Source organism: Agelaius tricolor, unplaced genomic scaffold, assembly GCF_023055355.1.
Source record: "Agelaius tricolor isolate 1412-34295 unplaced genomic scaffold, bAgeTri1.0.p SCAF_1, whole genome shotgun sequence".
Classification (NCBI taxonomy): domain Eukaryota; kingdom Metazoa; phylum Chordata; class Aves; order Passeriformes; family Icteridae; genus Agelaius; species Agelaius tricolor.
This window is the reverse complement of record NW_027269261.1, coordinates 6190665-6216901: the sequence shown is the minus strand read 5'-3', so window position 1 is coordinate 6216901 and position 26237 is coordinate 6190665. Positions and strand designations below refer to the sequence as shown.

General features: G+C 53.8%; 1 protein-coding gene across 4 annotated transcripts in view; it reads right to left on the bottom strand.

The window, feature by feature from the left end:
• Positions 1 to 25825, bottom strand: part of PTK7 (protein tyrosine kinase 7 (inactive)) — a 35143-nt gene extending 9318 nt beyond the window's left edge. For 2 of the 4 annotated variants that reach the window (XM_071421393.1, XM_071421403.1), the window contains exons 1-5: positions 25670 to 25825; positions 3214 to 3507; positions 2589 to 2691; positions 1897 to 2087; positions 744 to 891 (exon numbers count right to left, since the gene is read on the bottom strand). In XM_071421393.1, the coding sequence (XP_071277494.1) occupies positions 744 to 891; positions 1897 to 2087; positions 2589 to 2691; positions 3214 to 3507; positions 25670 to 25718 (785 nt within the window). In that variant the 5' untranslated portion in view covers positions 25719 to 25825. The other 2 variants (XM_071421425.1, XM_071421414.1) reach the window with 2 other exon arrangements.
• Between the last annotated feature and the right edge of the window lie 412 nt (positions 25826 to 26237).

The window sequence follows — 26237 nt, the reverse complement described above, 5'->3', positions numbered from 1 at the left end:
GCTGGCTCCCACCAAAAAATGCATCAGCAAGCAGGAGCCAGTTCTGGGAGCACACAGAGCCAGGAGGAGGGGCACGGGAACACAAGGTGGCGCCCGGGGGCTGCCAGGCCGAGGGCAGCCGGCACCCAGACGGCACTGCTTGCTTTCCAGAGCCTGGAAGAGACATCCCAGCTCCGGGATCACTGCCCTGGTCTGCAGACTGCCCCATGCTTAGGCTGTCTGGGGCTCAGAAACACTCCTGGCTCTGGGGATCACCATGCACATGGATGTGGAAGTGCAGGAGAGCCATGGGCCCAGTGATTGCTGTGCAGATGTTGGGGGCTGGGAGGTGTTCCCAAGTCTGGGGATCACCATGTGTTAGAATCAAGTACTGGGACACACCCCTGACTGTGAATTGCCCCAAGTGGGTGTCTGGAGCTTGAGCTTCCCTGGCTCCACAGAATCACCACATCTGGGCGATTCTCTAATCCCTAACTGTGGGACCATCATGCATGGGCATCTAGAACTGACAGCCCCACAGATTCCTGTGAGGACAAACTGCTCCCTGAGTCCTGTTCAGGTAAATGCCATGCACAAGTACCAAGGCCCTGCTAAACCCAAGCCAGTCAAGCTGAGAAACCAATCCCCATGACCACTCTGATGTTGTGTGTCCCCTCCTGTCCAGGCAGGGTTTGACCTCTCTCTTCTGGAACACAGTGCCCCTCTCCTCCCAGCCCTGCCCACATCACTGGGGTCCCTGTTACTTGGATCTGTTGGTGACAGGGTTGTCTTCAAAGAGCCATTCCTGCGTGGGAGGGGGCACGGCTGCAAACTGGCAGTCAAACATGGCTTCTTCGTTCTTGGTCACGATGAGGTCCTGAGGGATGATCACTGCCTGAGGAAAGCTCTCATCTGCAATGGCACAGACCACAGGAGGGTGAGGGGGACAGAGGGGCCTGCAGTGTCCCCAGAACCAGTGCTCTGGGAAAAGCTCAAAGAAGAGCTGGGTGTGCCCTGCAAGCCCAAAGGAGGCAAACGTGCCAGCACAGCTGGAGTTAGGGACTCAGAGCCCAGGATTGCACATGGGAGCTGCTCAGAAGGGGAAAACCCCTTCTGTTTCCAGCATGGCCCTGAGCACCCTGGTTCCTAGTGAACAGATCAAAGCTGACACTGGACAGCAAAATTCCCCTGTCCAGTTCCAAATATCCCTCTAATGTCGACAATTCCTGCCCTCCTTAGGCCTTTCCTCCAAAGACCAACAGGGCATTTACCCACATGGCAATGACACTAGCAAAACCAGAAGCACCTACAGCCTCCAGGGTGCTCCATTACAAAAGAAGACAGCATAAATCTGCTCCAGAAAGACACGGGGGTGAATTAACACACACAGACAGGGCTGGGCTCCAGCCTGGCTGTGGTGGTGTTCGCAGGATGAGGGAAGAGATGAGAATGTTGACTTTATGTTTCAGAAGGCTTGATTTATTATTTTATTATATGTATTATATTAAAACTATACTAAAAGGATAGAAGAAAGGATTTTATCAGAAGACTAGCTAAGAATAGAAAAAGAATGATAACAAAGGCTTGTGACTGACTGAGACAGTCTGGACAGCTAGACTGTGATAGGCCATTAATTAGAAACAATTACATGAGACCAATCACAGATCCACCTGTTGCATTCTACAGCAGCAGAGGATGGTTGTTTACATTTTGTTTCTGAGGCTTCTCAGCTTCTCAGGAGAAAAAATCCTAAGAAAAGGATTTTTCATAAAACACGTCTGTGACACCGGGCCAGGATTCGTTGGGTCTGTCTCTGCCCAGAAGCTTTGCACAGAGGAAAGCCACACAAGGCTGAGGTTCCCCTGCAGCAGAGCAGGCTGTGGGGCAGGGCAGTGTGACAGCTGGGACACAACTCACCGATGACATTGAGCGTGAAGTTGTTGTGGCTGCAGACGGAGCCGACGGCGCTGCGGGCGCAGCAGGAGTAGAGCCCGTTGTCATCGGGGCTGGCGCTCGGCAGGGTCAGTGTCCGCTCCTTGTTGCTGACAGAGTAGGAGCTGTGGCTCTCCGAGAGGGGGACACCGTCCCGGAACCACTGCCACATGGGGCTGCAAGACAGGGGCGAGCGGGTGAGCACGGGCACGGCGCCGTCAGGGCTGCCCCGGGAGCGGGTGTGCGGAGGAGACAGCCCAGAGATGGCCCAGTGCCCTGGCTCTCCGTCCCGCTGCCGGCCCCGACACAGACACGAAGCCATGAGACATGCAGCCAAGGTGGACGGGACACGACTGGGAAGCGACGGAGAGTGACTGCAGCACACCAAGCAGCTCAGCAGCTGGGCTGTGACAGCCCATCCTTACTGTGCTCCTCGCTAGGCGGCTCTGGGGAAGCCGTCTGCCTTCTCCCGCGGCGCTCAGCACAGGCTCAATCCTGCCCTTGGCCTTCCCTGACTCTACTGAATTCTTGCGGGAGAGAGGAGGGGAGTGGGGGAGGAGCAGAAAGAAAAAAGGTGGCGGGGAAGAGGGAGGGGGATAGAGAGAGAGAAAGAGAGACCACACAGCCAAGGTGCAGGGGCCCCTGGCAGGGTCCACTCCTCAGGAGGCAACCCTTACCGTGGGTGGCCATCGATGTGACACCGCAGCACCACTGTGGAGGAGGGCTGGATCTCAGCTACGCTGGCCGGCTGCTTCAGAACCACACTGCCTGTCTCAATCCCTGTGGGATCAAAGAATACCAACACAGCTGGCTCTCCAAACCTACAGAGCCCAAGTGCTGGTTATTGGTGACTCACCGATAACCAGAGGAGGCAGCAGGGGCACAAGCATGCTTAGAGATACACATGCCCTCAAGGCAGCGTGGAGTAAAGAGACACCCACACTGCAGAGATCTCTCCTTGCCCTGTGTAGCTGTTCTTTGAGGGTTAAGGTGAGTTCTGAAAGGATCTGCAGTGCCCAGGACACACTTGCTGCAGTAATGTCCCAGTTTCATATGCACAAACAGGAAAGGGGACAGGAGAAAGCATCTCTGACAGCCTCAGGGACACCAGAAGACACAAGAGGACTACAGGGCAGGATGGACACGGCAGCTGGAGAGGAATCCGACTTGAGCAGCCCAAGCCATCCGATCCCTGTCTGACCCACACAAGCATTAGCAGACAGCCTGGAAAAACTATTTCCAGCCTCTGGCCCTCCCAAGAGAATGCTCTTCCCTGTGCCTTGCGGGCAGCCCCACACTCACACTTGATGTTGAAGGAGGCGTTGGCCGTGCGCGCCTCCTCCCCGGTGAGCACGTTCCTCGCCAGGCACTGGAAGAGCCCGGCGTCCCGGTGCCGATCCACGGCGGCAAACTGGAGGTTGCTGCCCTCCTTGAAGCGCTGCTCCGTGTCCTGGACGGGAATTCCGTCCTGCAGCCACTGGAACTCCACGTCCGCCGGCTCCTTCACCTCGCAGCGGAGGATGGCGCTGCGGCCGTGCAGGGCATCCTGCGAGTACGGCTCTTTGGTGAAAAGGATGCTTGCCTGCGTGCCCACGGCTGCAAGGCAGAAAAGGGAGGGCATGCTCAGAGCAAGGGAAGGAGAAGAGTGGATCAGGTAAGCACGTGCTGTTCTCAAGGGTGTCCAGACAGTCAGAGCCATGTTAGGAGAAACAGAGCTCAAAGCACATCATTCAGAGTTTGAACAGATCTGTGCTTGGATGCCAGCACAGCTGCTTTAAGCCTGTCTGCAGCAATCACTGGAACAGGGCTGCCTGAGCTTGCCGCAGCCAAGGAGGGCTCTCTGCTCCCTGGGGACACGGGCATTAAGAGGGAGTTCCCATGACCCACTACTGAGTGTCTTCCAGCCTGAACAGAAAGATGTCTTGCAATGTATGAGCCCGGAATGCAGTCACCAAAGCCCTGGAGAGCAAGCAGCTTCCTGGGCATTTGCAATGTTTCTTTGAGTGCTTCTTGTCCAGTTTTTTGGGATGTGTCCTAAGTTCCAGCCTTGCACCACGATTGTCCCTAATTAGAAACACGCACAGACTGTTTCTAGGTTTTCCTCAAAGTCCCTCTCCTCAGGACTATGTCTCTGACTCACCTCCACAGCCCCAACAATCACACAGAGAAACACTGGTGTGGAACAAGGATTATCTATGTGAATAAACACAGCATCTGCTGGAACACAGCACAAGAGGATGCAACAGGGACACCACAAACTCGCGCCGGTGACTCAGCCCGCTCGCTCGCAAGCAGAAGCGGAAACAACAAAAACAACAAACTGCAATAGCTGTCCTGGGGTCTGGTAGTGGCCTCAGGGGCTGGAGGCATCTCTCTACAGAGATGGAAACCCCCAAAAGCCCTCCTTGACACACTAATGCCCATCCAAGAGTGCTTCCCTGGGCAGTGCCTGGCATGGCTGCTGAGGGAACCTCTCACACATTCCCAGATCTGGCTGCTGGCTGCCCCCAGCCAGCCCTGCAGGCGCTCTGCTCTGGTTACCAGCTGGAAAAGCAAGGGAAGCAAACAAAAGGCAATTCAGCACATGAGGATGGCTCTTGGACTCTGTCAGCAGCACCATGCTCTGCAGGGAAAGGGGCCAAGCCAGGCAGATTTTGAGCTTCTTAGAATGAAGACGAACAAGAGCGGGGTCAAAACAGTGTGTTCCCACCACTGCAGGAGAAACAGCTTCAGAAAGTGGTTGCCTGGATAAGTTACGTGAGCAGTATCAAAGTCCAGCTGAAAGGCATCTCCTCTTTGGACACTCAGCCACATCCTCCTACCCAGCATTTGTATAAAAGCCTGGTGAAGGGATATGATTTAACAATACATCTCAGTCAGACAGAGCTAGGGATAAGGAATCTTTTTCCAAAAGAGATGTTTTGAAGACCATCAAATTCCAGGAAGCCACAAGAGCCCTTCCCATGCTGGAAAGCCTTTGGAGCCTGCTACATAGTGCAGGGGCCAAGGCAATGCTGCTCATGGGCACCCCAGTGTCAGGCACACATTTCCTGCAGCAGCAGCAAGGCACTGACACAGGCACTCCAACAGGACTTCACACCTGTCCCAAACACATCAGTCAGGAGCAGGGGTTGGATTTTGCAGTGACCCTTCTGCCACTGAATTCCCAACTGAATTTCCTCTGATCCCAGAGCTATGAACTCTGAATTTGGTTGTCCTGACTTCTGCAACAGAACAGCCAGCTCCATGCATTTCTCTGGAACCTGTTGATGGTCCCGTTTCCCTGGGTCTCATACTGAGCCAAGTCCCATCAGCATGCTGTGCTCCAAGGGTCAGCACATCCAGTGAACTCTCCATGGGCAGCTGCCATGAACCTCCCCTAAAGGCAGGAACTATCCATCAGTCTGTGACAGCTGGCTCATGAACCCGAGATGAAAACACGCCTCAAGGTGATACAACGTGCAGGAACATGTGTCACATCAGATCTGTCCCAACCAGAGCACTCAGCAAGGCAGCAGCCACCCAACCTCACTCAAACACAGCCATGTGCTCCATAGCCTAAAAGCTCCAGAACATCAGGAGCTGAGCTCACACCAGAACTGCTGCTGGGTCAAAGGGGCAGGAGGAAAGGGGAACAGAGCACTCAAATCCACTCAGGTTTGAACCTACAGGATCCAGGTCTGTTATTTTCCCCAGACATGCCTCAGGCATATTTCCATCAAATCACACCTGTATGGGACAAAGCAGGTGCCAAGTGGCAGGGCACACAAAGCTTGTGCAGGAGGATGGATTTGTTCTGCTCTTGCAGTGTCAGCCTACTGATCATGCCAGTGCTGGAGTTTGTGATGAGACACCTCTCTCTGAAGGTGCAGACCATTAGGGTATTAAGATATTGTATTTTAAATTACATGCACTTCTAGCATGAAATCATCAGCATTACCAATGTAACACTGAAGAGCAACAGAGCTGCTTTCAGCCCATCACTGACAGCACAAGTGCACTTTACTCAGCACTGATCACTGAGAGCTTTGGCTGCCTCATCACATGCATCCTGCTGCTCCAGCATGCCCCATGGCCAGGCAGGAGGACATGGCTCTGTGGACAGAGGACATGATGGTGGCTTGGCACAAGTCCCACATGGGAAGCAGGGATTTTACCAGGTGTCAGGAAACACTGGGATCCAGCTCCCTGGTGAAACAGGAGGAATTATTCATGCTGTTGTTTTCCATGCTGGGGAAATGGACACAACCATTTCAGCTCAAGCAAGATGCCTGTGATGAACAGCTCATGAGCACAAGTGTCAAGGCAAAATGGGATTAAAAAAATGTAAAGCGCAGCAGGAGCCACCAGCCTGTGTTTTGTTTGACAATAGCATCCAAGGTGCCACTGGTGAACTGGCTACACATACTGGAAACCATTGTCCCAACCATGTATCACATCTGGGCTGCAAGGAAAGACCAGGAGCAGCTAGATGTGGTCCAGAGGAATCCTACTTGAGTTTTGGGGTGGAAGACATCAGAAGCCCAGAGGTGGACACAGCTTTTCACAGTACTTCAATCCAGAGCACCAGGGCCCAGTGTTGGGAGATGGGAACTGCCTGGAAGAGCTGCACAACCCTGGCCCAGGAAAAGGCTGCAGTCAGCAGGGTCTGTGCATCCCCCCTCCACCTCCTGGGCTTTTGGGACAGAGGCTCAAGGAAGCTGTCCAAGGAGAGGGCTGCTGTGTGGGATGCCATTATGCTGGAGTTTGGGTAAAACCTGTACAAAGCCAACAATCTGCACCGCTGCTGAATAAAGAAAATTTGTTTGTTCCTCTCAGCAGCTGCAGGACCTCCCAGCTCTCCTGTGTGGCAGAGCCATGGCCGTGTGTGGCTCACCCACTGGAGGCTACCCCAGAGGAGAGAGCAAAGGCAACCCCAGCTCACACTGGACACCTTCCCAACAGCTTCTGCTGTGGTTTCATGAGCTCATCTGGGCTGGGACACATTGCTGGGAGCTGCTGAACGAAGCAAAACGCTTCCCTTAGTGAGAGTCACCTCCAAAACGATCCAGCAATGCCACATCAGCCTTAGCAAGACAGAGGCAGAGCAGAGCTCTCCCCCAGCCACACAGCTGGGCCAGCCATGGTCCTGCAAAGCCCACGCCAGCACCGAGCAGTCCCAAATGTGTGTGCTGGCAAACGTCCGGCCCCTGCACATGCATGTGACACCAGCCACCCCTGGCTGGGAGAAAAAGAAACCCTCCACACATGTTTCTGGACTAAAACTGTCTCAACTGTGCCTCCAGAAAGCTTTCCAGGAAAGATCTTCAGCCAGATTAGATAAACATGTTTGAAATGCAGCACGCTCGAAAACACCCAGTGGTGTGCTACCCAAAGGATACTCAATTGAAATGCAAAACCCTCCTGTTGAGGTAATAGATAAAGGTTAAGTGAATTGTGCAGGGAGGTTCAATTGGTACCTACAGGTCCTCAGGGTATCATCCTCACACACCACAAAGCAAATCATCTGCAGGGAGGGGACATGGACTAGTAGGATGCACAAGGATGGAGAGAAGAGCTCGGATCCCATCCTGGCTGTGAGATCATCCTTCTGGCAAAGATCTGAGTGCAGGAACACAGCATCCTTCAGGCAGTGGTACCCTCTGCTCAAAACTAATTTCATTTTTTTGGATCCTCAGCTTTACCCCAGGAAAAACAGTGACACTAATACACCTGCATTACCAGTCCTAGTTTCTAACAAGGGTCTCTCAATGCACTTTTTTGTCTTGGGGTGTCCCCAGGTATTGAATTTGCAGGCAGTCCTGACGAGGGGAGAGAGAATGATGAGGAGGACTCCATCTTATCAGAAGGCTAATTAATTACTTTATTATACCATATTATTCTATACATCTAAAACTGAACCTGCCAAGCAACTCAACTCTGCACACAACTCGTGACTGTCACCCAACAGTCCCAACACACACACACCCCTGGCCCTGACAGGCCAAGGAAACAAAACACCATCACTGTGGGTAAACAATCTCCATACTGCATTCTCCTTTTGCACAAACACAGGCACAGCAAATGATAAGAATTGTGTTTTCTTTCTCTGAGGTTCAGAGAATGTGAAACCCAGAAATATTCTTGGGAAGAATTGTGCCTTGCTTTTCTCTGTGAGGAGAAATTTGGGGCTGCAACCAGGACTCGGCCATTGCTGGACTCCAGCCTGAGCACATGCAGAGCATTTCAGGGTGACAAATAAAATCAACAAAGCCATATCCAGGACAGACTTCTGAGCAACTCTATGAAGTCAGTCTCTGCTGTCTGAAGCTCTGCAGAGTAAGTTTTCAATCCTGTGGGATTGGCAGGAAGCAAAGAACTCTCCACACCTCTGGTAAAGGACACCCAGCCCCATGGTAGCCACTCCCTTCAAAGGCTGCCACAGCATTAATGCAGTGATGTGGCAGCAGACTCAGCACGGACTGGGAATGTCTTTGGGACTATTCTCCAGAGCCAGAAGTGCTAACTAGAATTCACTGCTTTAATGCCTCAGTGCCAGCTCCACAGGCTCACCTGGGGACACTCCAGCACCCAGCACCACCTGGGTGCTGCAGAGAAACCCTGCAAGCTGAGGAGACCAGGCAGCACATCTCCTGCCCTGCCTGCCAGGCCAGGCTGCCTACATCTTGAAACAATCCAAAAATCCCGGTCTCCTTGCCTCACGACATCGCTTGGGAATGCGGCCTCAACCACAAAGCCTTCAGCTGCTGCACAGCCCCAGATTCCTGCTGAGTGCACAGGCACCTCTCTCACCTACAGCCCTGCTGGGGAAAGCACAATGCAGTGCTCCACATGCCCAGCCCTGGGGGAGATCCATGTTTCCACCCACCCCAACTGCCCCCATCCCGCCATGCCCAGTGTGCAGCTCCTGGGCACCAGCTCCTCTGAAATAAAAGAGCTCTGGACAAAGGACAGAGAGGGAAAAGGAGAGGATCCATTTCACTTTGTACCCAAGAGTTTACCAATCTCTGAGACACCACAGGATATGAGTAATCCCAAAGCTGCTTGCAACCAAACCAGGAGCTAAAAGCATGGGAATGGGATTCGGGAGAGGGCTCTGTGCAAGTATAAGGTTTCCTGGTTTGGAAAGCAAGCCCAGCACTCTGGTGCTTCTGCAGCCTGTAGCCCAGCCCCATTCTCCAGCCAGGCCCCAGGAGCATTATTCTGCAGACTTGCTTCCAGGAGCACTTCAGCAAAATTCACCCTGGGTCAGCTCAGCCAGATGTGCAAGCCAATTTCTTTAATGCTCTGCACCTGGAACAGCAGTTTAGAGGAGCTGCAATTCCTCTCCAGTGCCCAGGACAGCAAAGCCCAGAGCACCCAAACTGCATCCATCCTTTCTCCCTAAAAGGAAGCCATCCTCTTCCTCTTCTTCCCTGCCAGCAGGAGGCCTCAGATCTACCCCAGCTATGGAGGGGGAAAACCTGGCTTAGAGGAAACAAAACTAAGACCCAGAAGTACCAAGATGTGATGGAAGCAGCCAGCTGCAAAAACTGGCCCAGCCAGCTGTTTCTGGCAGAGGACACGACTGGCCAGCATCTGTTTGGCCTCTCAAAGCAGAGTGGAGCTCCCATGCTCCCATGCCAGAGCCAGGAGCTCACAGCTGTCCCAGCTCCACCATGGAGCCAGCTCTTCCTGGGGCTGCACAAGGAGTGTGCAGGTCTCAGACCTGGGGCAGGAGCTGAATGTATTTACACCACCAGCTCAGCACTGAAGGAGACAGAGACCTTTATAACACACTGCTGAACATTTGCTCCCTGTCCATTTCCATTCATAGCTAGCAAAGATGCCATGCTCCCTGGGAAGGCACTCCTCCTGGGAAGCCTGCTCCTCCTGGCTCCCCAAACCTGCAGGGCCCTTGCAGCACCCCAGCAGTTCACTGAGGGAAGGCCCTGGGCCCCTTGCAGCAGCCACACATTGCACTTCCCTGCAAACAGAGTCCAGGGATACAGCTGGGAGAGAGCAAGGTGGCCTGGCCAGAGATGCCTTAGTCCCCACCTCTAATTTGAGGTGAACAGCAGGAGTAGCCTAAATCTATCTCCAGGCTGCAGCACTTCAGATTCAGACTGAAAGACCAGGATTAAGAGACCCTTTCAGCACTTTTTAATTCAGCTACCAGCTCTGGGTGTGCCAGCTAACTAACAGACCTCAGCAAAGCAAGGTGGCAGTGACAGCTTTTAGCCCCCTCAAACCCATTCTCAATACATGGCCACCCCACATATCCACACTGTGACCTTCATCTTCTGCCCCTGCCACTGCTCAGACCACTGAATAAACAAATTGTCCAGCAGCAATACAGGCTGTTGCTCTTTGATGAGAAACCACTAAGGAAAAGGAGGATTTGGATGAGCTGATGCACTCACTCCCAGCTCTGTAAAACTCTGTAAAACCTCTGTAACAAGGCAAGGCAGGCACAGGCAGAGCTGCCACTGCATCCCTCAGCTGCATGTTTAGCTGCTGCTAACCCCAAGCAAAACCACCAAACCAGAGCCACAGCTTGGAAGGTGACTTGGCTCCCTGCAAGCCCAGGGGCAGAGCTAGGGGCCACAAGAAAGACAGTCCCCAAAGGAAAAAGAGCAGAAGAGACTGAGAAGCTCACACTCAGGACTGATTTATCACCTTTTCTCTGAGAAAGACAATCAGGCCACAGCAGAAGTGTGGTGTCAATGGCAACCACGGGCACATCTTCAGAAAACACCATGACCTGTGCTCCATCCTAAGGACAGCAGGGATGGTGTTAGGGCTTGGGGTTCTGGCCTCTCACAGGTTTCAATATCACACTCTCAGAAAGCATTATCAAGCAGGTCTTGTCTTTAGGAGCAACTTAAACATCACTGTCTGCAGGCAGCAATTCCTTCAGTTGCCAAGTCCTCGGGAATGGCTCCAGCACTTGGGCTTTGCTTTTAGTCACTCTTGGATCAAAGAGCAGCAAACTCTGTGTTCAAGCCCTGGCCTGCTTCCAAAGGCTGGGCAATGAAATCACTGAGCTAGAGCATCCTGAGCTTGCTGGTCCAGAGGACTTGACAAGCCCTCTGTCAGAACAAGGCTCCAGTGCCTGCAGGCAGGTTTAACTCCTCATGTGCTGTGTGTGCACTGCTCAGCACCAGCTCAGCCCATGCAGCCCTGGCAGCACTCCCTACAAGGGAGAAGCACTCCAGACACTGAAGTGCTGCTGCTGCTCAGGACTGCAACTCTGCCCTGAGAGCCTTTTCTTCCTGCTGCAGCCAGGCACAGCTTGCACAGCCCCTCTGCCCACATGCTACCTAGGGCCCAATGGGCTTGGCATATCTCTCCTGTTCTCCCTCATCCCCACCCACAATTGTCATCCTAGGCTATTAGCAGCACTTTGCTTGCCTGCAGTGCCTGGGCTCCTTCCAACCCAGCCTTCACTGCAAACAGCCACATCTCCAGAGCAGCAAGCCAGCCCTCTCCAGAGCAGGAGAGCCACAAAGATCAGCAGGCAGTAAAACCACTTACCTGGCCTCCTGTCCTGGCCTCTCTGCCACCACTGGATCAGCCAAGCACTTCGTTCCTTGATCCCATCTTCTGCTCCCCATGCTCTGCAGCCCACAGGACACAGACTGCCACGGAGCAAGCAGAGCACACCAGCATCTGCTCTTTGTCCCTGTGAGGCTCCCAGTGAGCACAGGGCCCCATACAGACCTCCCATTCATGTCTCCAGCAAGCCATGTGTTTCCTGGCACAGCTCATTATGAGCACGCTCATATAAAAGCAGATTTTTGGCATGCCAGAACAGGGAACAAGGACACATGGGTCAGCTTTTCCTCTGTGCTGGTCACAAGCACAGAGCCAGCAGGCTCACTTGCACCAGCTGAAGCCATAGAAGCAAGCAAGGAAAATCATGAATGCTCAGTAAGGTGAGGAACCCCCCCCTGCCTCCTGGGCAGGCCCCTGGAGCCACAAAAAGCAGCAGCTGGGAGCATGCCTGCTCCACACACAGCTCTTCCACTGCTGGAGCAGCAGCCAAGCCAAACACCCAGAGATATTTTGCATCCCCAAATTATTTCCAGCCAGAGCGATCCTCCATGCGAGAGGTTCCAGTCCAGAGAGCCTCTCAGATGGGCAGGCTTGCAATAAACCAGCAGGCCAGATGGAAATGGTTTGATTCAGGCAAGGGGCTCTGAACAGAGAGCAGCACAACATCTGGAAAGTCTTTGGGCACTCATCATATAAGGTTTTTAAAACTACATCTTTTCCTGTCCCAGTTAAAGTAAAATCAAAAACTCACTCTGCACCCAGGAAAGCAATCATGGGCACAGAGCAGCATTTCCAAGAAATGCTCTGCTAGAGTGGCTCCATGAGGCAGGAGAAACTGGACCAGCACACAGGAGCTCCAGGTCATGCTGTGGTGGATCTAGATGACTGGGAACTTGGGAAAACATCATCTGTGATTGTATCACACATCTGGATCCAGCAGCTCTGCTGTGAGAGTGTGGGTCTGCCCACATGGGCACTGAACCTCTGCCTTTGGGGCAGTTCACTCCAGATTTGCAAGAGACATGATGCCTGCACACCACCACTGAGCTGGCTCCAGGTGTCCCACACCACCTCTCTCTGCTGCTTTCTGTGTGGAACACCACCAAGCAAATACTGAGAAACCAATTCTGCCCTGCAAAGAAAGCTTTAGAATGGGAAAAAAAAATTAAAAAAAAAAAAAAGAAAGGGGAAAAAGCAGCAACCACTTAGCAATTAGCCTCCCAAAAACTGTTGAGAGACACTGCAAGTTTTGGGGTGTCCCTATCCTTCCAGGATCCCATACATGGGAATGGCCAAGCCCAGTTTCTGAGCAGTTATCACAAGAAACCAGAACAAGAAGCCACTGGTGTTTGAGCAGTGAATCAATTGCTGGAGCAGACACCAAGGCAGCACTGCCAGGGATGTGCTGGGATGCAGCTGGCCCTGGGAAGAGCTCACTGCCACACACAGCAGGGCAGCCTCTGCTGCACACAGCCCCATGCCAAGGCAGGCAGGTACTGCTCACACATCTGCTGCAGGCCATCAGAACTGACAAAAAGGCTCAGCACAAGGACACTGAGCCCAGGAAACCAGCTGCAGACTCCTGGCAGCTGCCAGCACATCAGGACCTCATTCACTTGCCCAGCTCAAACTCGTCTGGGGCTCCCTGCCTCTGTTCCTCATGCTGCCCTTCCTACTTCCCCAGCCCAGACCTTCTGAATCCCAGTCCTCTCCCCAGCCACACATCCCACACGCTTGCTTCTTCCAAGACCATCCCAAGCTCAGTTTCCTAACCCTGCCATAACCTTTACACCAGCAGGTAGCAGAGACCCTGCCTTCCTGTGTGCTCAAAGCCAGGCAGCAGCCACTCCAAAGCAGCAGAATGTGATGGTGCCCTCTGAAGATGCCCTCACCTGCAGGGACAGGTGGCTGGGGAGTGAGGGAAGAACGAGCTGCTACTCTGGCAATGAACAAGAACAGCAAGCAGGGGTGCCACTCTGCAGCCACAGAGCAATGGGAGTGTTTTGGGAGGTTCCTACTCATTCCCAAGCCAAGCAGGACTGCTGTCAACCCCCCTGCAGGCTGGGCTGATCTTGTGGGGCAGACACCAGGTTGCACAGTTTGTCCCCAGGGCTGTGGGATTTGCTAGTGGTCCTTAAGGAGAACGTGTCTGGGCTGAACTGAGAGCTGAGCTTTGTGCCAGCTTCTCCCAGCATCTCACTCAAACAGAAAAAACTGGAGCAAGAGAGGGAACTCCCCATGGTAGCCAAGCTCCTTGGCTCCCTGAAACTGCTGGGGCTGCTGAACCAGAACAACTGGCCTTGGAGCTGCAGGAGCTGCCTGTCTGCCCTGGGAGCACACTGACACTGCTCCAAGCCATGCTCTGCTGTGCCCGCGCTCCTGGCACCTGCTGCAAGAGGGGACACGGGCACCTCCAGAGGACACTGCACCAGGGAAACAGTGCCATTCTTCTGGGTCACTGGGTGGCACCAGGCCCCTCAGAGAAGTCCAGATATCCTTTCTGAGCAGCCAGCCCAGAGAACCAGCCCAAGAAGCCATGAGTGCAGTGCAGCGGAGCTGGGAGAGGAAGAGGGCAGAGATGGCAGCCAGATCACTGCTCCTCCTGCCCAAACACTCAGGGCACAGCTGGTGCTGGCAGCACCACTTGGCCCCTGGCCCGTGGAAAAGGAAGGGTTGGCTGAGTAAGTGCTGCTTGCTGGGCACCACAGGCAGTGGTGGCCATGGGACCCCCAGGCCAACATCTTTGTAGCAGATAAAGAGAGACAGGGGGACAAGTGGGACAGGAGCTGGGAAGCCCAGCAGCACAGGAGCTGGGAATCCTGCTGGCTCAAGGAAACCATCTTTCATGGGACATCAGCCAAAGACTCCTGAGCAGACACTGCCAAGCCCCAGTGAGACACACAAATGTTTCAAGGGAGACTCAGCACCACTGACAGACCTGCTGCACCCACCAGTCTTGCCAACCCACTCTGCCAGGCTTGCTCTGAGCCCTTGAGCAATTCCCTGCTTTCCTCACAAACACCTGATGTGTGCTGCTGGCAGGAGCCACAGGGATCTGAAGGTTAAGCCCCCTGGCCAGCACAGCAGAGGTACTCCCACTAAAGGAAAGACAGCAGAAAGATGCCAAGTGGAACCAGGATGAGCCACATGCTCCCTGTGCAATGGCCTTGAAGGATGGTGCTCCCCCCACAATTTAAGCATGGGCCATGTAAGAATGAAAATGTCTTTACTAAAGCAAAACTCCTGCTGGCAGAGGAGAGCCCAGGTGGTGTTGGACAGGCAGGCAGGTCCTGCCAGCCAGGCAGGGCTGTGACAGGGCTGGCTCATCACTCCTTGCCCTGGGACCGGCAGTGAGGACAGGCTCTGTGGGGCTCAGAGCTCACCCCAGGGCAGCTGGGGCCAGCACCTCCAGGTATCACACCAGGGACAGGTGTCACCCCAGGGCAGCTGGGGCCAGCACCTCCAGGTATCACACCAGCTCCTGCCAACCCATCCTCACATCCCTGCACTCAGGCTGAGGGCCAAAGGCTGACGTTGTTGCTGCCATCCCAAGCCCAGCCAGGAGGGATTCCCCCAGAACAGCACTCTGTGTGTGTGTGTGTGGATGGAGCTCCTGGCCAGGGCTCTGTGTTATTCCTGTTCCAGCTGAAACACTGTTCCAGATGGGGGGAAAAAGCAGAAGAAGCTCCATAAAACTGTCTGGCACTTCCCCTCAGCAAACAGGAGCCCCAGCCAGGCGCTCCAGAGAATGGAAGCTCAGGCTGTAAAGACAAAAGGGGGTGGGGGTGGGAAGAGGCCAGGGCAAGGGAAGCAGAGCAGAGAGGAGCAGCATGCACACGAGGCCTGCAAGCAGAGCCAGCTGCTTCAGCAATGCACCATCAGAGACAGAGCTGCTGCTCAGAGCCAGCTCCCCTCTCCCATGAAGAGAGCTCGCAAGGCTGCACTGGGCATGGAGCACTCCTGCCTGCAAGCCCTCCTTGCCCTCCCAGGACTGTTTGCTGGAGAATGAAGCTTATTTATGCCATTGAAAGAGCCTGAGTGAGCTGCTTCTCTGCGTGCTGCCACCAAACCCACTGGAAGGAAGAAAACACCCCCAGTACCACCCAAACCTGTGCTTCCCTCTGGCTGTGCTTGTCTGGACATCTTGCAAATCTTGCTCGCTCAGGGGGCCAAGTCAGAGGGTTACAACCTTACCCAGCACATGGCTCAGCAGCAAACCCCACAAACACCCCGAGAGCCACAGAGCAGAGCCAGCAGGGACAGAAGCTGCACTCAAAAATTCCCATCTACACCACTGCAAATGCCCTCTCCATTTTGCTGACAGCTCCATGTTTACACCATCTGTATGGACTTCAAGCCCACCCATAAGCAACTTGCTGGTCCCAAACAAGACTCTGTGAGCTGGGGACAAAGGGACAGCTGCACTTCTGAGCCTTGCGTGCAGGGAAACAGACAGGGAGCTTATTTATATCCCAAGCTCTGCTCTAGGATAAATATTTTAAATCTCTCTCCAGGTCACGTCAGTATATTTACAGCTAAGTTTCCCTTAGTTCTGTGCCTGTAGAGAATCAGATGGATTTGCCATGAAGATCCAGCTGGCCAAGCTCTCCAGACAGCTTACAGCTCATGGGAGAAATGGTTCATCCAGTGCCATGCTCTTGAAAACGACACCCATGCTCTGGCAACTGCTGCAGGGATTCAGTTGTGGGCTCCTTCCTGCTGCAGCCCACCCACAAGCATGCACCCAGGCACTCTGCCTTCCCAGGAACAGGGAGAACTCATGGAGGCTGGGAAATGCCACCATACAACACCAGACTGGGGCAATCCCACTGCTGGGCTCCCCATGGAGCACGGCTGCACTGTGGGTCTCGCTCAAGGTGAATCTCTGGAGCATCTTGCTTCACCATTTGGTTGACCAAAGGTAAAAACCTGCTTGTTCCCCTCCTACAGGAAGGAAAGAAGCTCCCAGGAGAGGCAATCACTTTTCCTAGCAGCCACCACACTGCTGCAAGGTAAAAATTGCTGTGAAAGGCACTGAGGAGACACCTGAAATGGGCTCTGCAAGGTTGGGGTTTGAGCTCTGGCTGCCTCTGAAGCTTCAGGAGGATGGACTGGGTTCACAGGGATTTCTGTGCCAACCCAAATGATTCAGGAACACTCCTTCACAAACACTGCCTGCTGTGCACTGCATGTCCATTTTCCATCCATGTGCCACTGGCTTCTTTCTGGCTACAAAGCACCACCCACAACTCCCCATATCTGTCTCCAGCTCTGCAGATTTCTCCTAGATCCTCCTCTTTGCATTGCTAGAAAGCTGAAGATCAGCCCCATCTCACAACCATCATTTACAACTGTGCAGGGAAGCGCTGTTGTCCAGGACTCACCTCCTGGGAAAAACATCACCAGGGAGGCTGGACCTGCACTGTCACCTCTGGAAGCAAAGAGGGCACAGAAAAGAACAGTTCCTTGTTTATTTTCATTAAAGCCATTTATGAATCTATATTAAAAGCCACAAAAATAGGAAAGCAGATGGAGAAGCTAATATTTCTTCTGCTCATGCAATATTAATTAAGAGGTAGCTTCTCTATGAGACATTGCTACATTATCTCAGCTAAAAATGGAAAAAAGTCCCTGAGTGGGAAGACTATGCAGCAGGGCACTTTCTGGAATATTTTACAAATCAATAACTAGGCAGAATATTTGCTACAGATAAATCTAAGGCAAAGCCCCCGTGTCAAATTAAAGAAAAGCTTGGCTATCACACACTCACTGAAACAGAAATTCCTCCTAACCAGATCTCCTTGAAAAGTAAGTGCTTTTCTCCATTGCAGCAGAAAAGCTGATTTCCAATACATCTGCAGGACAAATAGTTCTTACTGGACAGTCAGTAAGAGTATCAGTACAAAGCCACCAGAACAAAGAGTACCTGGGCACCCTCAGCAACCAAATGGCAGGGAAGCACACAAACAGTGGCAAGAGACACTCAACAAGCAGGTCCTGGGGAGCACAAAGCTGTGCTGAGATACCTGCAGGTGCCTGGCTGCTCAGTGAGGCCACCCAGCAACCCAGGGGTAATGGATTGCTCCATCAAACCCATGGCAGGCCTTTGTCTGCAGGAATGCATCTGCAGCCAGTGAGAGGAGGCAGGCCAAAATCCCAGCAAGGCCACAGAAACAGAACACGATGGTGAAGGATGCCCAGGATGACAGCCTTTTGTTATTTCCTTGCCAAAATGTTAACCATTCAGATGAATGCTTTCTGCTTCAGGCCATGTGGCTTTGAGACTTTTCTCCAGCTGAGCAGAAGAATCCTTATCCAGAAAGTCCTGTGATTTCCAAGGACCAGCTGAACATCTCAGCAGCCCTGCCCCAGCCCAGCCCTGATTCCTCATCACCTGCTGTGAACTGGAGGCCAGGCTCAAGGAGACAAAGGCAATCTCAAGATGGCAGGAGGAAGCCACAGCCACACCTGGGAAAGCAGCAGTGCCCAGAGGCAGGCACTGGAGAGAAACCAAGCAACAGCAGAGTCTGAGAAGGGGGCGTGTGGCAAGCCATGGCAGGTCTGGATACAGAAGAGGAATCAGGAAGAGGTGGAGATGGGAGGCACAACTGGAAAAGGAACAGCTGCACTTGAGCCAGAAAAAGGCAGTAAATAGAGACAGGACAAGGGCAGGAGGGTCAGTGCTGGCAAGTAGCTCCTCCACTCACACATCAGAAGCACACACACAGCATGCAGGGAGAGCCAGCAGGAGTTAACTCAGAAGATGAAAAAAAAATCAGATGTGTTGCCTTTGTCACTCAGCTTTTGCTTGGAATCTGGTGGACAAAGAACTGCTTGAACCTGGCTGGAGGAAATAATGATCACAGAACAAGATCTGACTGCTGCAGAAGGAGTCTCAGCCCAGGAACTACAGTCCCATAGCACCTGCCAGGTGCTCAGGTGTGTGCCAGGCTCATGGTGTTTACAGCAGGCCATACGGATGGAGAGGAACAAAGAACATCAAGTAACTCATGAGAAGCTTTGGATTTTTTTCATCCAAGACAATTTGTACAATTCTTGCAACTGCTGAGAGAGACTTCTGGTGCTGGTCCCTCTGCAAAGGCAACTGCACAACTTGACCTCAGCAGCACAAACCCATCTATGCTCCCAAGAATGGTTAAGGAGAACTGGATGCACTGCCCTTTGTGACACCCTACAAGGTTTTATTTTCTCTGCTCTTGTCTTTGCTAGGAAAGACAAAATCCATAATCTTTTCTCCAGTTAATGTTTCCCAGTGATCCAGGCAGTGCCAGCAACCTCCACAGAGCCAGCAGCATGGAGCAGCTCGGTGCCACAGGAGTGCTGGGCTGCCCCAGCAGAGCCAGGACACACACCAAGGCACGCTGCAGTGCAGCAATAAAGGCACTTGCAAGCAGCAGCTTGTCCTGCCCTTAACCATTTGGACAGCCACTGCATGGTTTGAATCAAAGGCTTCCTTTGTGCTCCCAAAGAAGCCAATGAGCAACTGCAAGGAGGAGAGAGTTTATAGCAGGTCTTAAGCAATACCGTGCCTATCTTGTGCCAGCATCACTCACAGAAAGGACAGCCCCCCTATTCCCACCCAGAGGCACACAGAGCCTCCCCTCTGCAGCCAGAATGGGACCTGGCCTCCACATGCCATGGCTCTGGGGACAGCCCTGTCTGGCTTTCTTCTGGAGTGACAGAGGGCAGAGCCAACCTGCCCAAATCGACAGCAGGAGGCTGCAGTCCTGGCTGCTCTTCAGGGTGGCCTGAGCTGCATCAAAATGTAAAATCCTGCTGCTGGGACAAACCTCGTTTCACAACAGCATCACAGGAGAGGAGAAGTTCCAAAGCCTTATTATCTTAGAGCTACAAACATCTCAGGTGTTAGCACCAAGATCTGAGCCCAGTGCTCACTCTTGGACACTGCTCTCTCACCTAGGAACTGAACACAGGTCAAGCAGGGGCTGAAATACAAACAGCCTTGTAATCCTCACCTAAACCCCAGCCCCTTTCTGCCCTGGGTCCCAGCACAGACAGCAGCCCCAAATCATTGCTTCCTCCCAGCTTGAAACACCTTGTTTTCCAGAGAGGGAAGGCTCATGCCCTGAAATCAAATGTGTCACACCACCTTCCAGACAGGAATCTGCTGGTATCAGTTTTCTTCATTCATCATCCTGCACAATAGGACCATCAACCCAAGCCATCCCAGCCTCCCAGAGGTGCAGACCACCTGACAGTGGTGGATTCAATTCATGGATGCTCAGGGGCCCTGTGCACGCTCCAGGTCACAGGTGCCAAAATCCCTTCCTGCTCCATTCCAGTCAGAGCCTAATTTGACAAGGAGGAGACACACCACTGGTATCCCACTGGCAAGCACCATCTCACAGGAGGAATCATCACCTAAAACCAGCCATGCCTGCTCTCCTGACACACAACCTGTGTGTACCCCCTGTGCAGGGGACAGCAGTTCACGAGTGCTCCTCACTGTTCATCCTGAATTCCACAGCTGGACTCTGTTTCCATTCTGCTCTCGGAGGCACCTGAACACCTCAGCATTCATCTGCTCACTTCCAGCAGAAATGTTTTAATTACAACAAGGGCCTTGCCCTGGATGGCACTTACAATTTTTAAGGATTAGAATGCATTCTCCAAAGAGGCCCTTGCAGAACAATTTCAGAAGGTCAAAATGAGAGAATAGAGGATGGATTTTTGAAAGCTGATCAAATAAAAGGAGCAGCCCCAGGCGGTAACAGTCTGCAAAGAGTATCAAAATAGCGCCCACCCATCAACTTTCCCAAACTGCTAAGACAAGCAAGCTTGGGAAAAGTCAGAGCTGAGCAGGCACACCGAAACTGCTCGTCCCAGGCACACAGATCAGGCTTTCAGAAACTTGCAAACCACTCTGAAGTGCCCCCCTTGCCTCTCTCTCTTTGCTGATCAGACAGCGTGTATTAGTCACCTCTCAAAGCACAGGTAAGCAGCCTATTCTGTGACCAGACAGAGACTGCTTCCCTGAAAAAGACAAGGCTTAAGTTAAGACTAGAAGTACTGCACAGGTCAGCCTTTTAAGCTCAGGAAAAACATTTCTGTATTAAGTTTAAAAAAGAGCTGGCAAGAGTGAGAAACTGAGCCGAAGCAGCAGTCAATGAAAAGCACATGCACTGCAGACCTGGCTGCCAACACAAATTGATGCTTTAAAACAAAGACCACTTGTGTTTTGGCTTGAAGATCTTCCACAGCTACTCAGCAAGAGCTGCACAGATTAAAAGGAGACACAGGTAAACAAAGAACAGTGCTTACTGCCAACTATTTCTCTGGAACAAAGGAATGACCAGAAATGGAGTCCTTGCCTTGACTGGGTGGCACGGGTTCATCCTCACTGTGCTGTCCCATGCCAAAGAAGGCAGAGACAACAGGAAATTCTGGACAAACCTATTCAGCCTCTATTTAAGCAGCACCTGGATCTAGAGCCTGAACCTGGAGAGCTGCAGCTGCTTAAAACACTGAATATGCCTCCAACCTCAAGAGCCCACAGGAGCTTTACTACAGTCAGCCTTCACTCTTCTTCTTCACCCATTTCCAGAAGAGACCCTCAACAACTGTTCTTCCAGCTCTCCACTCCCTGAGACTACAGACACCTGTGTGCCTCCTGAAAAGCAAGATTCTGGTCTAGCTCCCAAACCAACCCACATCCATACATGCCTTGCAAGCCTCTTTTCCTTCCTACTGCTTGCATATTCAGAAGGCACAGGAAGACTGAAACAGGAGATGGTCTTCTGCACAAAGGTGATCCTTCCTTCAGACTGGTCCTTTTTTAGGCACAACAGCTGTCCACTCTAAACCAAACGGCAAAGTCAACAGCTCCCACTGCAATGCAAAGGTGGATGTGCTGGTCCTGTGTGACTTCAGAGGTGACCTGACACTGCTCCTTCCTGTAACATCCAACAGCAGTGCAGGAAAGCAGCCACAAGATAGGCAAGAAAAAGGAGAAAGCTGACAGCTCATCAACACAGCACAGCAGATCCTGACAGGGTCTGGTAGGATGGAGGTGGAAGTGCAGGACTCTGAACAGGCCACATCCTCCAGAATCAAAAATCTGTGTGCTTGCCTCCATATGCTGTGGTTCAGCAGTGTCAGCATTAGGAAGCAAGGAAAAACTTTCTGGAAGAGCCCAGGGCCCCTGACCTCACAAGCAACTCCCTCTGAACAGCCTCCCAGAAACCAGAGCCCAAGGTTGCTGAAAGCTCACACGGACATCAGGAACAAGATGTGACCCATGTGCTCCATGACCCCCTCCACACCATGACAGAGCCCAGGGAATGGCCACTGCTCTAGCAGCAGCCACATGAAAAGCCTGAAAACCTTCAGCATCCCCACCCCTTCCTCATCAGGTCTCCCCCAGAGAACAAATCCTTCTGTGTCCAGCAGTGTGATTGCTTTTTTCAGGCAAGGCAGCACACAAGGTATGCTGCAGGCACAGCACAGCCTTTTAACCCCTCTGTGCAACACAACATCTGCTCTTCCAACAAACTAAAAGCATTTTTAAGTAGCTCTGGGATGCCACCTCCCAGTATCTTCCAGGCAAGGAGCAAGACATGGAATCAGGCCGCCCACCTTGGCACCTCTGCCATGCTGAAACACACTGAGCCCAGGAAACAACACGTTACCAGCTGCCAAATTATCATTTCTCCATCTCTCTTCCTGCTCTTCTCACAGACATGGTTAATTTCTTGTAAGGGTGGAAGACACTGCAGTTGCCCTTCTCCCACCTCAGACATTATCAGCCTTCTCCAGCAGGTACTGCCATGCCAAAGGTGGGGCTGCCTCTTTCCCTTACACAGCAAAATCCACTGTGCTGGTTCACAGCCTTTGCAAACCCCACCAAACCCAAAGGTAACACCCTGTGCAACTTAAGCCTCATCATGAAGAAAGTTCGTGTGCATCTGCCAAGCATCTTGCTAGTCTTGCTGCCCTCCAGGCCTCCAAAGAGCTGCCTGTCCCAGCCCCTGAGACCAACACTTCATGTTAGGAGAATGAGAACTGTTCCTTGGGGTCTGCACAAACAATTGCATGTCCTCCAACCCCAGGGGAATTTCCCTCCAAACACCACAGCAGCAACTGCCTTCACAAAGAGCACGTTTGTACCCAGGTCTGTCCACTTCTAAATAAGCATTTGTTCCAAGTTCCCAAATATCGAAAGCAGTGGAAACACCCACTGCTAATGTGAAATATTTTGCATTCCAGGCCTGAGAGGTATGCTTGAAAATGTTCAGAGAGGAAAGAGTGTTTATTCACTGGGAAGAGGTGTACTAGGTCCTGCTATTTACTTTAGTCCATGTGTGCTTGCTGGAATACAGCTTTGATCTTTGCAACTTAAATAGCAGATGAATTGAAACGAACGCAAGAAAAATATTAGTGTAAAGATCCTCCAGTAAATACCTGTAACCAGACCCCACAGCCTTCAGATCCTTTTGAAGTGCCTTATCACTTACAGCCAAACTGGCCCTCATGTTCTTGCCCACTGCCTCAAGGTGAGGCTCTTCTCTTCCTACCCCTCTTCCCTCCATTCCCTTTGGGCTCCATGGCCTTCAGAGGAAGTGCAGCCTGCCTTCCCAGGACACACACACACCTCTCTGCTTGGGTGCAGCATGAACCAGCCTTTGGCCAAACAAGGTGAGACCTACCAGCTGAGCAATTAGCAAATGTGAGCTGCCATCCCCCCAGCTCCCTTGAACAAGAGGGATTCAGCAGACTGGGAGGAAACTCGGTTTCCAACCAGCAAGAACATTCATCACCCAGCAGGCAACTGAACACCGGTGCTTGCTGCAGTTCAAACATCTGCCCATCCATCTGCCTTCAGAGGATGGTTTCATTCCAGGTCAATGAAGAGCTCAGAACACATCTTTAGGGATCTTTAAACACGACAGGCCCCTGACCAGTGCCAGCTCCCAGTGGTTCTGCAGCCCACTGTGCAGACACAGAAGTGCCTATGGCCACGACTATGGAGTCGCCGTGCCTTTGAAGCTCCTGCCACTTCGAGGTTCCAGCCTGCCCAGGGCACTGTCTGAACACAGCCAAGTCCCAAGGGGGATCAGATCACTCCTGTTTTCATAAATTTTCTTCTTTAAGACCAGGCTTGCTAGGAAGCATGAGAAAAGCACTGCCATACAGAAACACACAGCTCAACACAGGACATGGAGGCATTTCCAGAACAAAACAGACCTTTTGGTTTTGGGTTTTTTTTTTCTTTAAAGGAAAGTTGACTCAGCAAATATTTCCTCTGCTAGCATTTCAACCACATGTTCCAGCAGAAGTCAGCACACATCTGGCATGCTGCAGTGCCACTGCCAGAAAGATCACAGCTTCCCTGAACAATGGAAGTGGAGGAAGAGAGAGCAGCAGTCCAGGCACTGAGCACTTCTGGAACATGCATGGCAAAGGATCTGCGTGAGCCACGGATACTCCACACCTCCCAGGTCTTTCCCCAGTGCTCTTTCCAAACACCATCCATAGGCAGAGACACAATGCCCTGCAGCCTACAAAACTTCCCAGCAGCCTGTAAAAGCTAGACATCGAACTGCACGTTTTGGCTACACTGATGGCACCTGAGATTTTTCACAGTGTCTGCGAGCTGGACAGCTGCATGTTATTCCCAGTGCTGTAGGATGTGATCCTGCTCAGCAAGAGAAACAAGGATTGGAGCAGTACAGAAGCTCCAGCGACTGCAGAGTGGCAGGAAAGGCAGCACACAGCCCTCACAGGCAGGTTTGCACATCCCAGTGGTAGCGTCCTGGCACACAGGTGAATGCTGTGGCAGGTCCAAAGGGCCCTACGACTTCAGAGCACACACTCCCCCGCCAGAAACAGCCTTCCCAGAGGCTGCCAAGGCGGATGGCAATCACGGTGCTAATCAGCTAAGTAAGTGCTGCTTTTCGTGCTTATCAGCTGTAAATTGGACAATACTTGCCGCCTGGCAGCAGGGCTCAGCCACGGCTCCAGATATGGGCGGGCAGCAGCCCAGTAGATATCTTTCCCTCCGAGGCGGTATTCCACCCAGGTGCTAAACTAAGACTGCTCTTGATTTTACAGCAGAAACTGCAAAGCAAACTTTACAACTGTGCACGGTGAGACAGAAGGGACTGCACACAGCGACTGCCAGGGTTCCTAAGTGAAGAAACGAGGTGATGTGGCATGGGGCAGCCGTGGGACCCTTCAAAGCCGGGCTGGAACACAGCTCACAGCCCCTGTGGCTCTCACGCACAGCCAACACCTTGGGCTCCTCAGGCAAGGAAAATGGTGCTCGGAGGGCAGTGGGGAGAAATACCACGGAGCAGAGCGAGAGGAGGAGAGTTCAGGCGCTGCAGCCGAACACGGTGAAAAGCAGCAGCAGCCAGGAAAACCAAGGGGCCGCGGAGCTGGGATCGGGCAGGAAGAGTGGCACGGGGGGCGGGGCAGAGCGCTCATCCAGATGCGCTCAGCAAGGGACAAAAACCCCTCGGCGGCCGGCAGGTCAATCTCCATCTCCACGGGCGGCAGCTCACCGCGGGCCCGCTGTTTTTCCTCGGGGGTCCGATCTGAGCGGAATTCATAGGAAAAACCACGCGCTGCTCCGCGCAGCCTGCCCGGTGTCAGCCCTGCCCACGGGGCCGGAGGGGCGCGGGCCGGAGCCGAGCCCCGCTCGAGGGGTCTCCGGGAGCCCTCTCCAGCCCGCGCCGCCCCGGGAGCGCCCGTTCGCCGCCTCCCAGACGGCAAATGTCTGGCGTATTTGCATCCCTGTGGATTTCGGCACGACGCTCCCCCTTCGGAGCGGGCGGGCGGGCAGGGCGAGCCGGCGCACGCCGGGGAAGGAGAGCCGGGCGAGGCGCCCCGGCGGCTCCCGCAGCACAGCGGGGCTGCGCGGGCCGGGGGCGCGGCCGGCCCGCAGCGGGGAGCGGATGGAGCCTCAGCAGCCCCCGGGTCCGGCGGGACGAGCGGGCCCCATCGCCGCCGGGCTCACGGGAAGCCGGGGGGGCGCGGACCACCGGAGGCTCGGCCCCGGACACGGCCGCTCCTCCTTCACCCCGCCCGGGGCCGGCCGTGGACCCCCGCCCGCCGGCCCCAGCGCGGCCCAGGCACGGAGTCGAGCGGAGGCGCGAAGCTCCGCCACCCCCGCCCCGCCGCCGGGACCCGCGTTCCCTGCCCGGGGGAGGCTGCGGTGGCTGTCCCGGCCCGCACTCACCCAGCACCAGCAGTGCCCGCACCGCCGCCATCCTCCGCGCCGCCGCCATCCCCCGCGCCGGTCAGCGTGCCCGCCGGACCCCAGCCATGCCGCCGCCGCCCCGCCCGCCGCCGCCGGGAGGGGTTCCGGAGGAGGGGCGGCCACCGGAAACCGGGCGGGGTCGGGAGGAGCGGGGTCCCCCCGGCAGCGCCCGGCTCGGCCCCCCGTGCCTCCATCGCGGTGCTCGAGGCTCAGGGCTCGCTGGCGCCATCCCCCGCAGAGCCCCGCCGGGCCGGGCCGGGGCCGGGGAGGGCCGCGCCGCGCTTCCCCGTACCCCCCTGCTCCTGCCAGCGCCCCCGGCGCCCCGAGCTGCGAGGAGGCGACGCCGCTCCCCTCCCGCCCAGGGGCTCCTTGTAGCCGGGCTGTTTGTTAAACTGGTGGCGAAAGATCCCGGTCTGTACCGCTGTGAATGACCTTGTGGAGGCAGCGGGGCAGCGAGGAGCCAGGAGCACCCTGCTACGGGCAGAGGCTGGGCACACAGTCCCAGTGTACAGCACGCTGCTGCTCCTTGCTGCTCCTCTGCAGGACC